This window comes from Oreochromis niloticus, linkage group LG20, assembly GCF_001858045.2.
Source record: "Oreochromis niloticus isolate F11D_XX linkage group LG20, O_niloticus_UMD_NMBU, whole genome shotgun sequence".
In the NCBI taxonomy this organism is placed as follows: Eukaryota; Metazoa; Chordata; class Actinopteri; order Cichliformes; family Cichlidae; genus Oreochromis; species Oreochromis niloticus.
Window position 1 is genome coordinate 6,758,111 of NC_031984.2, and position 15,135 is coordinate 6,773,245.

Consider the following 15,135-nt stretch of genomic DNA (forward strand, 5'->3'; position numbering starts at 1 on the left):
GTGCTGTGCATCATTGCCAAACATCTCCACTCTAAAGTATTGTGATTTACTCAAATGCAGCTTTTCAAACCTAAAGCGCGCTGCCATGCTCTTTTTAGGCTGACGGGGCTTTCTCCTAGCAATACTTCCAAACAAGTCATACTTGTTCGGTCTTTTTCTAATTGTCTTGTCATAAACTTTAAAATGAACACGTTAATTGTGGCCTGTAGGGTCTGAGAAGCAGCTCTTCAGTTTTTTGCAGTTTTGTGTAAATATGGCACTTGGAGTGCGTTTGCTGTGACGTCCACTTCTGGCACGATTGTGGCAACATGTCAACACAAACCTGAATGCTACAGATGAGAAAAACTGCTAGAACTTCTGCTTTCATAGAAGTGCTCACACTCACTGATGATCAGTGAATTTGAAGAGCAGAACCTGGCTTGTAATTGCCCTCTATAGAATCAGTGAGGGGGTAATTAGTTTTTTACAGGACTCCACCGAGTCCTATAAAACCTCTTTTTCACAACTGTGCAAATAACACTGCAGATGCACTTTCAATCCAAGTCTGTGAGCTACTACAATCTGATATAATTACTAAAAAAATTCTCAGACAGAACTAAATCAAAACATTTTAATTAGAAAGTTGAAAAACGGCAGTAGGTACATAGGACCTCTATTTTTGCTAGGGAACAAACGGCAATAGAGATGATGAAACACAAAGTATGAAGATAACCTACTAAGCGAGGAAACTGCAGTTTTCACAGAAAGATTACAAAAAAAGATGACTGCAAATGATGAACATTTAAAATAAATAAATAATAGAAATACATATTCATTGAATAGTGTAGCCATTTCTCTTATCTATGTTATTATTGCTGGTATATATTACCTTTAAATGTATTATGATTTCAAAACAAACATACTCTGACAACCTTCCTTGGCCGCAAAACAATATCAACATGATCAATAAAATCGTTTATACATTTAAAATCGTGATGCATGAGTTTAGCAATTAAGAGTCACAGACATGAACATTCATTTTTTTTAAAGGCGCTCCATGTTTTTTGTGGGGGGTTTTCTATTTTTTAATACATTATGCGGTGAAATGATGCCAAGAATAGAATGGATGTATTGATACAGTACAGTACGCCATCTGTTGAACCCCTCGTTGATTTTTTCTGACGTACGGGACGAAGCTCCATCTACGAGGATGAGAGAAACGAAAGAGAGGTCACCGAACGACAACTGGGAGTGACAACTTTTTGTGCTGCTCATTAGCTTGGCCATGCGTTTTGTTGTCCTGTACACATGATTTAAAGAGAAGTGTCCACAGTCGAGTCTGATCGTGAAAAAGTGAACAACCTATACGATTTGGGTGGCTTTTGGCTTCACGTTTATTGGAAATCCTGAGGAGATCAATCCATCTTTCCAGTTACAACAGCTGATGAGACGTCGCCATTTTTTTCTTTGTGGATGTCGACAGGGAGCAGTCGTCTTTTCCTCAGCAGCATCTCAGCGCAGCCATCGACCAGGAGACGCGTCCTCCCCGTCGTCGTCCTCCTCCTCCCTTTCCTCCTCCCGTCCTTGGCTGCTTCATCCTTGGCTGCCGCAGGATGACAGACTGTCGTACAGAGAATCGCTCAGAGACTCGGGAGTCTCCAGGACCTGAGGGCGACTTGGGGATAGGGCTTCCTCCGGCCGCTCCCTGAGCAGCTCCAGCCCGGCCTCCCGGCTCATCTCGGGGACGCTGGGTGTGCGCGTCTTTCCCCGGCGGCTCATGCCCGACTGGGCGGGGACCGGCAGGCTGCCTGGATCAACCACCCGGCTGGAGGAGGGGCCGCTGGCCTTCGTGCTCTGAAAGGAAGCAGAAGGGTGGGAAACATTTAAGGTCATGCGCTGTCGTCTTATGTAACGCCTTCAGGTGACACCAAAAGTGGGTTACAGGATTCATCCAACTGTAAATTTTTAATATTCAGCTGATGAATAATTTGTAAAGGGAGAATGTGGCTCTGTGTTTTTTACATTATGTAAGATGTGAGTGCAGATTTAAAAATGTATCCCTTCTTTTACTGCCTGCAAAGGATTTCAGCCTGTAAGTGACCCAGATAAGTCTTTTTCTCATGCTCTTGCTAAGCACTTTTCATTAAGTACAGAATAATATTCTCATTAAACACTCATTAACGAAAGCATAATAACCTTCAAAGCTTTCTCTGGTTGTTCTTCCTAAGGACTAGTCTCTAGTCTCTGCATTCTTATTCTTCAGTTTCTTAATCAAAGCTGGGATTGGTAGTCTGAGTTTCACTGCAGATGAAAAATTGATCTTCTTTGAGTCGTCTTGATGAGCGGAGGATAAGAGCTTGTGTCCACAGGAAGTTTTTTTTGCACAATTTTCTATAAAAAGCTCAGCGTCAGTGACACATGGAGTCCTCAGCTTTTATCTTTCCCCAGTTTATGCCATCAGTGAAATAGTTTTGGAACGGTGCTACACTTGTTAACGTCACTTCTCTTTCACCAGCTGATCGAAATCAAGGCAGGCTGGGACTTGAAACACCGTCAACTAAGGTTGTCACGATATTCAGGTTGTCATGTTACAAATATGCACTTGACAATACGGTAAAGAATCCAGTGGCAGGACAGTTACAGTTAGACTGCTGTTTATAGCAGGTATTTTAACAGCAAAAGCATTTCTATAAAATGCAAACAGAAATCAGTTTCTCCACAACGCCCTCCCAAAAAAAACAACCCTCAGTATATTAGACTGTTAGTCATACAGGCGCAGTTAAACAGTCATTACTTTGCTGAGTTGTTGTCTCCTCTTGTTGCTCCTCACCTTTTGTGTGCATTCCAAACATTTGGGTAAACAGTAGCTCCTCTGTGAAACTGCTACTGAGCCCTGCACCTTGACTCACAGGAGCCTATTGAGGTTTGTGGATGGTCTGATTGAGTCACTGCAGTTTAGTGCACTGTTTTTTTTTAGCTCCATGAAATGTATGTGTACAAACTATGGATCGTATACATCTTAAATAGTTATAGCTCAACCAACTCTTTTTTTAACTTATTATTTGCTTTAAGCCACAGTCATGTAGGCTTAGAGACCAGTTATTAGGGGGGAAATGTGTGTGGTGAATAGTTGTGGAGAATTGCAACTATGATAGCAGAAACAATTCATAGTATCGATAATAATGCTTAATAATATCAGTATATCAATGTAACCTTGTCAGGTCAGTTACCTCTGAGAAACTCCTGGTCACTAGGAAAAAATTACTATTCCCCAACTGGTTGACAAGGGGTTACTGGCTGTCATGTATTGTACTGCCACAGTCATTTGTAGTGTGTATGGAAGACCCCAACTTCTCTGCAAACACTTCTAATTTCTCACTAGGTGGTTGTGAGACTGTGTGACACAAACCAGAAACTTAGTCAAAGCAAAAGCGGCGTCTTTGGTTTCATCCATAAGGTACAGCTTTTAATTTGAAGGCGAACAGTCTCCCTTTCTTGCTTGCATTGCAGTGATTAGTTAAATACGGTTTGCAGACAAGTCGATGTCTTTCATGAGGATGGGTAACCGCAGCAATCTGCTAGCAACCAAAGCAATCACAAGGTTTTTGTGCAGCACTTCTTTGTGACATTTTTCCCCAGAAAGGGGATCGCCTGTGACTGCGATTGGGGCCTTGTCCGGGATGATAATAAAGTAATAAAGTTATATGAATAAAATAAAGCTCATAATGATGTTTACTGACAGGAAATAAAAGAACAAAAAACTGCTAATGACATATCACATTATTATTGATAATGTGATTTGTTTTTTGCTACAATAATTGTAATGAAATTAGTGAAATTAATTAAATTAATTTCCAAAGCACTTCCAGACCTAAAGGTCAATCGTGATAGAGGATCATGGTCGTTACTGACGAGCCAGTTATTTATGATTTACGAACAGAAGCGTTTTCTTCACATGTTGCTTGAATTGAATGTTGCTTCTAACCCTGCAGAGGTGTTCCAAAAACTGGAACTGATAAAACTGGCAAAAGACTGAAATTTCTTCACCACAGTAAAAACAGGAAGCGATTTCAAACTCCTTTCACGTGCACAGCTGCTCTTAAGGCACTGCAGGTAGAAGCGAGAGCAAAAAGTGTTGATTAATTTGATGGCAGAAGAGATTTCTGCGTCGCCAACCAACCAACAGTATAACCTCTTGATTGATCAGCCAAACAGCAGAAGTGCCGTGCCTAACCTTTCCCGTAAAGTGAAATGTCGTTGTGTTTTCTCCTTTGTTGTTGTCTATGCCCCTCAGGGCCACTGTAGTTCTGTAACCTAGCAACAACAAGTGCTCTGAAAATGAGGTCATGGATGCTTCCACTGCAAAAAAAAAAAAAAAATGTCGCTGTGGACTCAGAACCAGACTCTTGTGCAGATGTGATGTGCGCACCAAAACAGAAAAATTAGCTCATCGGTCAGGAGTTTTTCTGACTCAGGAAGGGCTTTTTGTTGGTTTCTGTGGATGGTGTTAAACATACAGTAAAGGCGGTGATTCCCCATGACCTTAGCTCTCAGAAATCTTTGCATTCTTCTGTTATTTCTCACCATTAGTTAATGAAATACGTCCATTATGCCTGAGTACATCAGCAGCTCTTTCTGTGCCACAAAAGAGTCCTCACCTCAACTTCGTTTGAAGACGATAAAAGGTGCATTTGAATAACAGTAAAACCACAGTATGCCTACCCCTCTGAATGGTGATCCAAAGGATACCGCCTCCTCCTCTTCCTCCTCCACTGCCAGGTACACCTCCGCAGGTCCTGCTGGAGTTTTCAGGTTGGGGAAAGTCCAAGTCTTGGAGCGAGGCGAAAACATGTTCCCTCCATGTGCCTCTTTGTCTGCAGATGGAACAAATAAAGATGAGTTTGTGTTTCTTGTGCCGAGGATTTTCTCCTGTGGGTTATTACCGAAGTGAATTTAAAAGCACAAGTACTTGTCGAAATTCCCAACATGAGGAAGGTTAAAACTGTTTAAGTGTTAGGCTAAAATGGTTACTACAAAAGGGAATAAATGTGTTTTGTAACCATGCTACTGGAGCTTCATGGCTTTGCAGAGAAAAGGTTTGACCCAAAATGAACCAGCTCAACATTTAAGAGAGATATTGGTGGTTTCTGGAGGATATAAGTCGTTCTATTCTTTAATACTGTTTCCTTTATAATTCTATATTCTTAGTGTCCTCTTTATGCTTTTATTTACACTCATACCATCTTAAAATACATGAACTTAGGACTGGGAATGGGCGTAACAGCATTTAAGTAACACTGTCCAACAACCTGACCTCTTCCATCTGTTATTGTTATGTCTAAGTGGGACGGAGTGTTGACACCTTCGCGGATGACGCCGGCTGAGCCTCTTCCCTCTAACACGGACCCATACTGAATGGTGGGAATCAGCTGCTTGTGTGGAGCGTAGCAGTCTTCCTGTGATGTCAGCTCTCTGTCCAGGGTGCGAGCTCGCCGTTCGGCTCTCCCTGGGGAGCCACCGGCGGAGTGGTGCTCGGCTCCGCCCTTCGTCTTAGACAGGCCCCGTGCAGCTGCACCGCTGCTGCAGTCGGGCAGAGGGAACGTACCGATGCCGCTGTCCAGGGTGTACGTGGAAGCACCGGAGCCTGCGGAGGAAAAACACGGGGGAGGGAGATTCAGCAAATCTGAATTAATGAACTGCTCGCATAATTTAAGAATTTAGAAGAAAAAAAAGAAAAAACTTCACAAAGCAAATGTGTAAATTGTGGCGTTCTCATTTATTTGATCTTTTACTGCAGCCTCAGAATGAGCTCCCCTTAGGGGTGTGCCCTGTTTGTTCATCTTTGATATGCTAACAAAGGTGTGAGGTAGTTTATTTCCCCTCACTGTTTCAGTCACACCCTCATGGAGCATTGCTGATTCTCAGTGCCTGAACGTGTGATCATTTACGCAAATAATACCGCAGAAATACTTCAAGTCCTTAAGGAAAAGTGTGTAATTATCATCTACAAAAAACATGCTAAAATTATAAAAAATAAAAGTACTCAGTGAAAAGTACAGATATTAAATGATGGCAGATTAATAAATTATCTGCTGTGGTTTAGAGAGGTACCTATGCTGCAGGGGTATTGAAGTTGATCGTAAAATGATATTTCTAATCGCCATATTTCCTTTTTTATTACTCAAGTTTTCAATGCAATCATCAGCTGCCCTATCCTGTCCTTATATTTCCATATTCCATATCATAAAAGCAACATTTTAATATTGCATCCTGTTGGTGTGAAGCTAAGCTAGGCCACTATACACAAAGAAAGTATATGGTTTTAAAGTAAATGGCAACTTTCTCTGGATATTGAAAGTGCAATATTTTCTCTCTAAAATGTATCAGGGTAGATATATGAAAGATTAAGTAGCAGAAATACTCAAAAAAGTTTCACTTTTCATCTGAATATACACATAGTTTATATTTTATCACTTTTCTTTCTTTTTTGCATTTAATTTACCTACTTCCCTTCCTCTCTGTGAATTTCTTATTAACCTTACTTCCCTGTGACTTCCACATAAGTCTATTTTGATCCTCCACAAAGCCTGCAAACCTTTTTAGACTCCCGGCAGACTTATCTTACCTGCAAAGTGTTGAGAGTGAACTGAATCTGCGAGGTTTTCATCTGATGTGATCTTGCCGATTCTTTCTGATCCCTGCATGAAAGAACAACAGAGGTGCAGAAAGAGCCGTGACTTTGCGGAAATCTTCAAATCTCAATGCAGGAAACAAGTCTAACAAATTAGATGCCAGGTTTAGACTTGAAAGTCGGTTCAGTGTAAACAGATTCGACTTGATGAAAGAGAGCTCTGTTTTTAATGTCCTCCCTCAGGTTTCTTTTAAACTGTGTTAGTCTCTGAACTGCAGATTAATAAGTGAAGAAATACCTTCTCCATGTCGTCGTGACTGGTGGTGTGACTGATGATGTCGCTCTGCTGGGTGAACACCGGCTTCGACGTCTTACAGTCGAACGACAGCCGTCGCTGGGGCACGCTGATCATCTCCTTTCCGTCCACTCTACATTTGGAGTCAGAATCGGCTTTATTGGCCAAGTGTTTGCACACATACAAGGAAGTGGGCTCTAGCTGTACATGGTTTACACAGCTTGAATCGCAAGGATTTGTTTTTTTTAAACCACACACAGGCTGATTAAAAAAAATAACGAAGATATCTTTGATTCCTTTATTTAGACATTGAAGATGTTTTACATAAAAAGCGGCATGCATGTGATATTTGGTGTAGGAGAGGAAGAGCTGTCACTGCTGGAAAACAGTGGGAAAGATTCATGATATAACTCAGTGGAAAGTTTCCTGTTTTCTTCCTGTATTAATTATGGATTTTAAAACTTATTTAATTAATGACCGTCATCAGCATGCAGGAGGACACTTGCACTGTCTGTTCTAATAAATCGATTACTTGTGAATTTCATCATTTATTAGGCAGAAGACTGGGCTACTTTTCTTTCATTATTCAAGGTATGTGGTATTAATGAAAGTTAATAAATAAAAGGGACAAGGGGAGCTGGTCAGATTATTACTGATCATCTTTTTTTTGAAAGACTAACATTAAATAAAATCTCCCAGCACTCAGTGCAAGTTGTCGTATTTCAGCAGTTTCTTTTTTAAAGGATGTTTACAGTGATCTTAATCCCTGGATATATATACATATGCAAAAAGCTGCTCCAGGCTGGTGCTTGTGATAAGTATCCAAATGCTACTTGGCTTCTACAGAAAATTAATTCTTGAGTTGAGACCAACATCTATAATTGATTTTGCATGTACTAAAAGTGGCTTACATCTCTGCCAGGAAGAATGAAGAAGTGTACTTTCTTAAAATATTACATCTCTGATGTCCTTTCTTGAGTCCTCACCTGTTTAGCAGCTGTTGCATGAAGTTGTCAGAGCGCGCTCCCCTGTACATGACCGCCAGCTGTCCCTGAGCTTGATCCATCACCACCTCACACGAGTGACCCCTGCCTGATCTCTCCACATAGGCCCGCTCCTCCTCCAGGGCTCTCCTCAGCCCCTCAGCCTTCTCCATCAGAGTCGAGATGTTCAGACCTTCCACGCCTTCTTTACACCTGGAGGCCATTTTCACAGAGTCTCTGCCGACTGAGGGAATGTTTATCTTCCACTCCTTCTTCTCCTCCTTTGCTTTAGTGCCGTCGGTCTTGCGGCTCAGCGCGGGGAGCTTACTCTTCTTCAGGCCGAACCAGCTCGCGATGCCGTTGGAGGCCTTCTGCTTGACCTCTCCGCCCTGCCCTCCTCTGTCCTGCTCCTGAAGCTTCAGCACGTTCTCCTCGATGCCCTTCATCACCTTCTGCTCAATGGCGGATTGTGGGGTGGGGACCGGCAGCGACGGCTTCTCCACCTCAGACGCCGGAGGTCTCGGAGGAGGAGGCGGGAGGCTGTCTCCGTACATTGGATTCTTTTTCCCTTTCCCACTGATCTTGGTCCTCTCCTCTGACTTGGACGAGTAACGCGGGGCCTCTGTGGACTTGCCCCCTCTGTGGACGGACGGGCCTTGGCAAGGTTTGGACGGTGACTTTGGAGGGATTTTGTTAGGGCTGTTGCTACTGTGAGGAGCGATGCTGGCTTTAACGTTATAGGCCAGATTCAGGGAGCCAGGACACTTGATGTTGTTGCGTAGTACCTGGGGAGCATCTGTGTTGGGTGACGGCAGGCCCATTTTACTCTTCGGTCCCTCTGGCTTGGTCACACAGAGTTCTTGTTTAACCACTGCGGGACCAGAAGATTTTACTGGCTGCTCATAGAGCTGAGATGACCCCGGATACTTCAAACCACCACTGCTACCTTTAGGCTTACCATCCGAAGAGTCTGTGAACTTCGAATGTCTCTGTTCCTCTTTGTGGATCTCTGCCGTCTTGCCTCTTTCTTCTCCGTAGGTACCTTCATTCACCGCATCGGTGGGCCTGAGGCCGCCTTGTAAATCCTCCGAGCTCCTCAGCTTGCCGAGTGCAGCCAGTCTGTCTTTGAAAGCGTGGTGACTCGAGTCGGCCTGAGATCTCGCCGCCCCAGCCGTAGGCCTCTTGGGAATGGACGAGGAGTCACTCCTCCTGGTTGGAGGTGCAGGCGGACCCTGAGTGACCTCAGAGCTCGCTATGTTCACTTCCCTTGTGTGCCCATCCTGCTTCTCTCTGGTTTGTGAGTAGTTAGTTTTGCTCTGAGCTTTGCTGAGGGCAGAGGAGTTGGGTAGGCTGTGATGATTAACCCACACAGGGCTGTCTGAATCCTCTTCATCATCTGATGTAGACTCTGATGTCGATGAGGACGACTGCTTTCGCTGAGGCACGGGATTCAGGACGCTTTCTGGTAGCGATTTAACGAGCTTCCTCTCACCAGCGTTTGCCTTAGTTTGAGATGGAAGAGTGGTTCTTTTCTCGTGACCCTGGGTTGGTTCCTCCTCTTTAGAGCCGATAGACATGTCACAGACATTTTCATAATGAGGAACCCTCTGAGAAACTTTGGGTGAGGAGGAGGGAGCGCCGATCTTTGAGCCCGCAGTGGGTTTAGGTGCAGACAGGCTGCTATAGCTTATTTCCTTAGCGGGTGGGGAGCAGGTGTCTTCGGGCTGTGGAGGGGAGGTTGGTGCCGAGTGTGTGGCGGGGTACGACTCGGACCGGGCAGGTGGAGGAGGGGGCTGCCTGCACCTCTCAGTGGTGGTGGCTCTGCGTGTGGGAACAGGCGAGTGGTAAACCTCGTAGTTATTGGTGCGGCAGGGGATCCTGGAGTTGCGAGTGAGCTGAGGGCTCAGGCGGACAGAAGAAGTGGGAGCCTGCGATTTCTCCCCCATCGAGGGAATCTTTAAGAACTTGAGCAGTTTGGATGGGGAGTTGATGGCGGCGGCTTTAACATCACTGAGGCAGGAGGGACTGGGGCTGACGGATGCACTGGCTCTTACGCAGGAAGCCTCCGGATCTGTGCCGTCTTTCTCAGGGACAGCTGAGGGTTCATCACCAAATGAGAGCGCCAAACCATTGGGAACGCCATCACTTGTATCCAAGTCACAGTGGGCCTCCTGCGCAGAACTAGGCAGATGGGAGGTGGCACAGAAACCAGTGAGCTCTTCAGAGGCACTAGCGTTTAGCTCAGAGTTATCCTGCTCTCCTTCCAGATTCTGACTGGCTGCTTCTGCGATGGATGAGTGGGCGGCGGCACCCGCTGGTTGCTGGTTGGCTTCATTCTTGGTGCTCTGTTTAGACTCTCCCACTCTGGTCTTACTGTGACATTCGCTCATAGCAGCTGCAGGAACTATATGGCTCTGGGTGGCTTTTGAAGGACTACAGACATGGTTGCATGGCTTTGGAGGGCTCTCTGGGCTCCTCTTGCAGTGTAAACAGCAGGTGTTCCCTCCCTCACACTTCACTGCTCCGTCACCATTCACATGCTGGTGTGTGTCTGTGTCCGAGCAGGAGCAGTGGCAGTGTGTGTGGTGGGATTTGCACTGCAGCGGGAGGGGGTCCGCAGAAGCCAAAACAGCCTCTGTGGACATGAGCACCTGGCTGTAGTCGCAGAAAGACAAGCTCGTCGTGGATGGGTGGAACTTCAGGGGGTCCGTCTCCTCCATCTTGCGGAGGACCTCCAGGATGTGTGCTTTCTTCTTGAAGAAGGGAGACAGGGCCTCCATGTTGGCGGCGGGGCCTCGAGGGCCCGGCGAGGCATGTTGTGTGCGGTAGCCGTTTCCCTGTGGACAGACACAGATTACCATCAGTATACAGTTCACCGAGAGAGCCAAACAGATTAATTCATCGGGACCTTTGAGTGCATGCGTACAGGAAAGAGTGTGAGGGAGATTAGAAGTGAAGTCTTTTTTTAAAGCACAATAGTTGAAAGCAAAGCAAATGTCAGAGCGGTTCAAACATCACACGCAGATGGGGATTTTTGTCTGATTCAGAGGCTCTTATGGTTTGTAACAGTCACCTTGGCTTGTGCTTCAGTCTGTGCCGGCTCCACCTGTTTGGCCGAGTCATTGTGCAGCTGTGCATTGTAGTCTGGGAGCGGTCCCGCCTGAACCTGTAACAGGAGATTCATGAGGCAATTATGATGAGACTGTATACGCTACAGGCTATTATATACACAGACGACTAAGAGCTACATTGTCCTGGCATCGGCAGAAACAATTTAGAGCACAGGTGAAAAGAGCCAGCTCCGTACTGGCTCACTGGCGTTTGAAAAAAAATGAAAAATCAGCAGCTTCAGCGCTGCACTACCACACTCTTAACATATACTGAGACATTATTGGATACCTTGCATTAAAAAACCCCAATAAAATATAATCAGTTATTAAATTCCGTTATTAAGCAGTTAAAGTAGTTCAAACGAGCGCCGCCGTGACAGTTTGCAGGCAAACTGCAAACTGACTGAGTCTGCAGTCCTGCCTGTTAAGGCTGGTAGATAAAAGAAAGAAAAGAAATCAAAGTAAAGATATAATTTAAGGACCACACTGAGGAAAGAAGAAAGTGCAGGCAAAGACAAGACGTGTTAGAATGACGAGTGAAAAATTCTAACTTTATTTATTATGGATTTGCAATGTGAGAAGCACTGAGAGGGCGGCAAGTGGGGGATAAATATGGAATAAATGCAAAGACGTGTGCCTTTTCTTGACGATAATGGAGCTAAAAAGCACTCGGCGTGTGGTGTTCAGAGCACTAAAAATATACTCCGCAGCAGTGTCTTTCCAGAAATAATGACCTGGGCTTATAAAAAATAAACTAAACAATACAAAACTCACTGGGTCTAGTTTTCTAAAGGAACTATTTTCCTTCTACCAAAATAACATCTGCCAACTCTATCGCTGAAGGAAGCGCACTGCTGCTCATTCACCAGCAACAGTGCAACAGGATGTAGGTATCGAGTGCATTTCCCTCAGCTGAGCTGTAATATTAGCTACATGGGTGCTTGTTTCGGTTGGCAAATAGAGATAATAGAAAGAAAAATGAAAGTGTTCACAACAAGGTCTTTTTTGATAAATCAGATCATCATAACAAAAAGCATGCATGCATTTTAAATAAATATATTTTTGTGCTTTGCTAAACCATCAGCAAAGTGCCATTTAGTTCCATTATATTCAAAAGAAAGCAGAAATTAAATCTCCACAACTGGCAAACTCAGAAAAACTTACTGGATAAAATCCAGTCCAACTGATAGCCAATTGGGTTGTTTGCTTTGTGATTTTACTTCACACACCATCAATAGTGACACGAACACAGAACCATAACCTTTTCTACGGTTACACGAGGGACATTTGCTTCACTGCAATCTTCTTTTAAGGTGGACCTTTAATGTTTTCCAGGTCTATATTATTATTATTGGACTCTTACACTTCAAGATAATCCTCATTTATCTCATACTGAGCCTTTGGTGCACCTGCTCAATTCATCCTCTGTCTGAAACGAGCCATTTTACCTCCTCTCCCTTTAAGCCAACATTCTCAAACACAAGTTTGAACAATAGATGGATGTTTAGCCAGAGCTCTGTGCCCGAGATGACCATATCAGGGATAGTATTTCTCACTGACATCATACAGAAAAGAGGAGAAAAAAATGTTTACTTGTTGGAATTACTTGTAGATATAATGACCTCATAATTTTCATGTATAAACAGAATATATGAAATGTATACATGACAGAAAATTAGGAACAGTGATGCATTTTAATACTGCGTGTCCTGACAAATACGTAACAGAGGAAGTATGTATATAGAAACAATGGAGGGTTTCTGTTACAGTGTTTGGTAAAAATGTCTTTTGTTTTCCAACTGATGCAACAATCTGTGCCGCCTGGAAATCCTGCGGCTGTAAAGGTGACTTTAGAGATGGTCCTGCTCCTGTTTACCAGCAGCTCCAAACACAGCAGGCTATGAGTATAGGAGTGGCTGAAGAAAAAAAGATTTTCTTTAGTGTTCTGCAAGTTCTGTACTGACTGGGAATCTGACGCTTTCATACTAGTGGACTGCAGAGATGGCTCTGCACACAGACTCGTGCCTCTAGCTCATTTAATTTGCAATATGCACACCAGCAGAAACAGAACCATCAGTGCACTTACAGCCTGCCGGCTAAGCTTTGTGCAGCCTGCAGCAGAAATAAAGTGCAGCAACAGAGATCTCATAAACTCGGTTATTTCTAGTTACATATTCTTTATTTTTTTGTCCAAAACTGAGTTAGTTACCTGGTAGTGAGCGGTGGGGTGGTTGGGTAGTTTCTGCTGAAAAAGCTCACACAGCGCTCGGTTCTGTCTCTCCAGGTCAAACACCAACATCTTCAGCTTGATGCACTCCTCCCTCAGATCCTGTTCACAGACACACAGAGCAGTTAGACATGATGGACGGAGCTGAGTCTATAATCCAAGATAAATACAACTTAAACACAGATTTAAGTTACCTTTTGATTCAGCAGAGCTTGGACCACATGGTTGGCAACCTGATAGCGTGAGAAAGCATTTACATGAGTTTACGTTTCGTGAGTGACTTTGCAGATTTTATAACTTTCATTGTGGACTCACCTCATCCAAGCATCTCTCGTAAGCTTCTCTCTGACTCTCATTGGCCAGCACGAGAGCTGAATTCTCTGCCTGCGAAGCAAATGATGAATAAAACATGTAAACATGAAAAAAACATTCAAAGGTGGTCCCAGTATATGCTTAGTACTCAGCAGACACCAAAACTACCACTTCAGTCCAGTGCAGTAATTTCCCACATATAACATTACAATGCAAAAAACAGCTGCTGTAACATAAAACACAATTTAGATGTTTTCATTATCATCCAACCAGAAAAACCTGTTAGAAGCAAAGCCTTTAGGAGCCATTTGACATTTGGTGTAATGAGCTTATTACCAAGACTCAAACAGAAGAGGCCTGAGGAAGTTACTGATTCCAGTCAAGAAACAGTATGCAAGATTAGGCACAGTAAAATGTCAATTGGCTGTTTTCACACCGTTTTTTGTGGCTTAAAGTCCCAAAGAAAATATATATCTTCAAGTTTTAAACGTGTGTGTCTGCGTCCATTCTGCTAATAATGCTCCAGAAACCGAGCTGGGAATTATTAACAAATCACATTAAGCAGCAGAGGCTAAAAAACACTGATCCCAAAGAGCAGCTGTAAAACTGTGAATACCTTTTTCTTATTATTACAAAACACATAAATTACCCTTTTTGAAATATTAGATTTAAATCATTTTGGTCAGACATAGATTCTTTTATTTGGAGAAAACGGGAAGTAAAGCCACTGGTTTGTCCGCTGGCTTAACTGAGCAGGATAATAATGAGCATGCTCTACAGTGCGTTAGCTGATGGGTGGCTCCCAGATGCTTTATCACAGGAAGCACGATTTCATCTGGCAAAGGAAAGAACCAAAAACAAACAAACCTGTCTGCACTAACACAGGTGCTTTAGCCACATATTACCTTCCCACCAAGCCATTTACATCTCAACAATTTATTTTAAACTCCACCCACGTATTCAATTTTCATGTCACATCGATAAACATATCGAGGCAAGCTTCCTTGAACCAGCCTGCTAATCCCCAACAGTAAGATTTTGTTAGCTTTAAGGAGAGCTAGGTGGTGAGTAGTTTCTGCAATTCCAGTCAAAGCTAACCAGCTGCTACCTGTAGAGTTATACTGGAGTGTGCAATGTGCTCATCTATCAGCAAGACAGTGAATAACTGTAACTTTTTCCTTTAGAACATTAGCAAAGAAGCATAAACTTTAATCAGTATCAATACATCACTGCAGTCTTTGTGAGCCGTTTCTTTCCTTTGATATCACCACCTACAGATTTATTTTTACATTTTAAATTTAAATTTGAAGCCTTCACAAAGTCAAAATTCAGCATCTGGGTTCCAGTGGGCAGAGCTGTGCACCCAAAACAATCACCTTGAATTGTCTCTTATGGAAGGCCCAGATTGTGTAGTCTAAAATAATACCAACATCAATGATAATTTATTGCCTGCAGTTGCTTTTGTATGTAAGAAATCTCCGCAGAACTAATGGGAAACTGCAGACAAACGTGTGTCACTGCCACTGGTGAAGGTGGTTTGAGTTGTCAATGATCCAATGGCAGTAAATAAAGTAACAACAGGTCTTTCAGAAAGAGGA

At 43.5% G+C, this 15,135-nt stretch overlaps 1 protein-coding gene across 5 annotated transcripts in view; it reads right to left on the reverse strand.

The window, feature by feature from the left end:
- Window positions 1-864: 864 nt before the first annotated feature.
- The window catches only part of nckap5l (NCK-associated protein 5-like), a 57,044-nt gene continuing 42,773 nt past the window's right edge, over window positions 865-15,135 (reverse strand). For all 5 annotated transcript variants that reach the window (XM_005477905.3, XM_005477902.4, XM_005477903.4 and 2 more), the window contains 10 exons: window positions 13,541-13,609; window positions 13,420-13,458; window positions 13,208-13,327; window positions 10,962-11,054; window positions 7,892-10,725; window positions 6,909-7,038; window positions 6,605-6,677; window positions 5,342-5,623; window positions 4,702-4,853; window positions 865-1,833 (listed from right to left, as the gene is read on the reverse strand). In XM_005477905.3, the coding sequence (XP_005477962.1) occupies window positions 1,573-1,833; window positions 4,702-4,853; window positions 5,342-5,623; window positions 6,605-6,677; window positions 6,909-7,038; window positions 7,892-10,725; window positions 10,962-11,054; window positions 13,208-13,327; window positions 13,420-13,458; window positions 13,541-13,609 (4,053 nt within the window). In that variant the 3' untranslated portion in view covers window positions 865-1,572. The remainder of the gene's footprint in view (window positions 1,834-4,701; window positions 4,854-5,341; window positions 5,624-6,604; window positions 6,678-6,908; window positions 7,039-7,891; window positions 10,726-10,961; window positions 11,055-13,207; window positions 13,328-13,419; window positions 13,459-13,540; window positions 13,610-15,135) is intronic.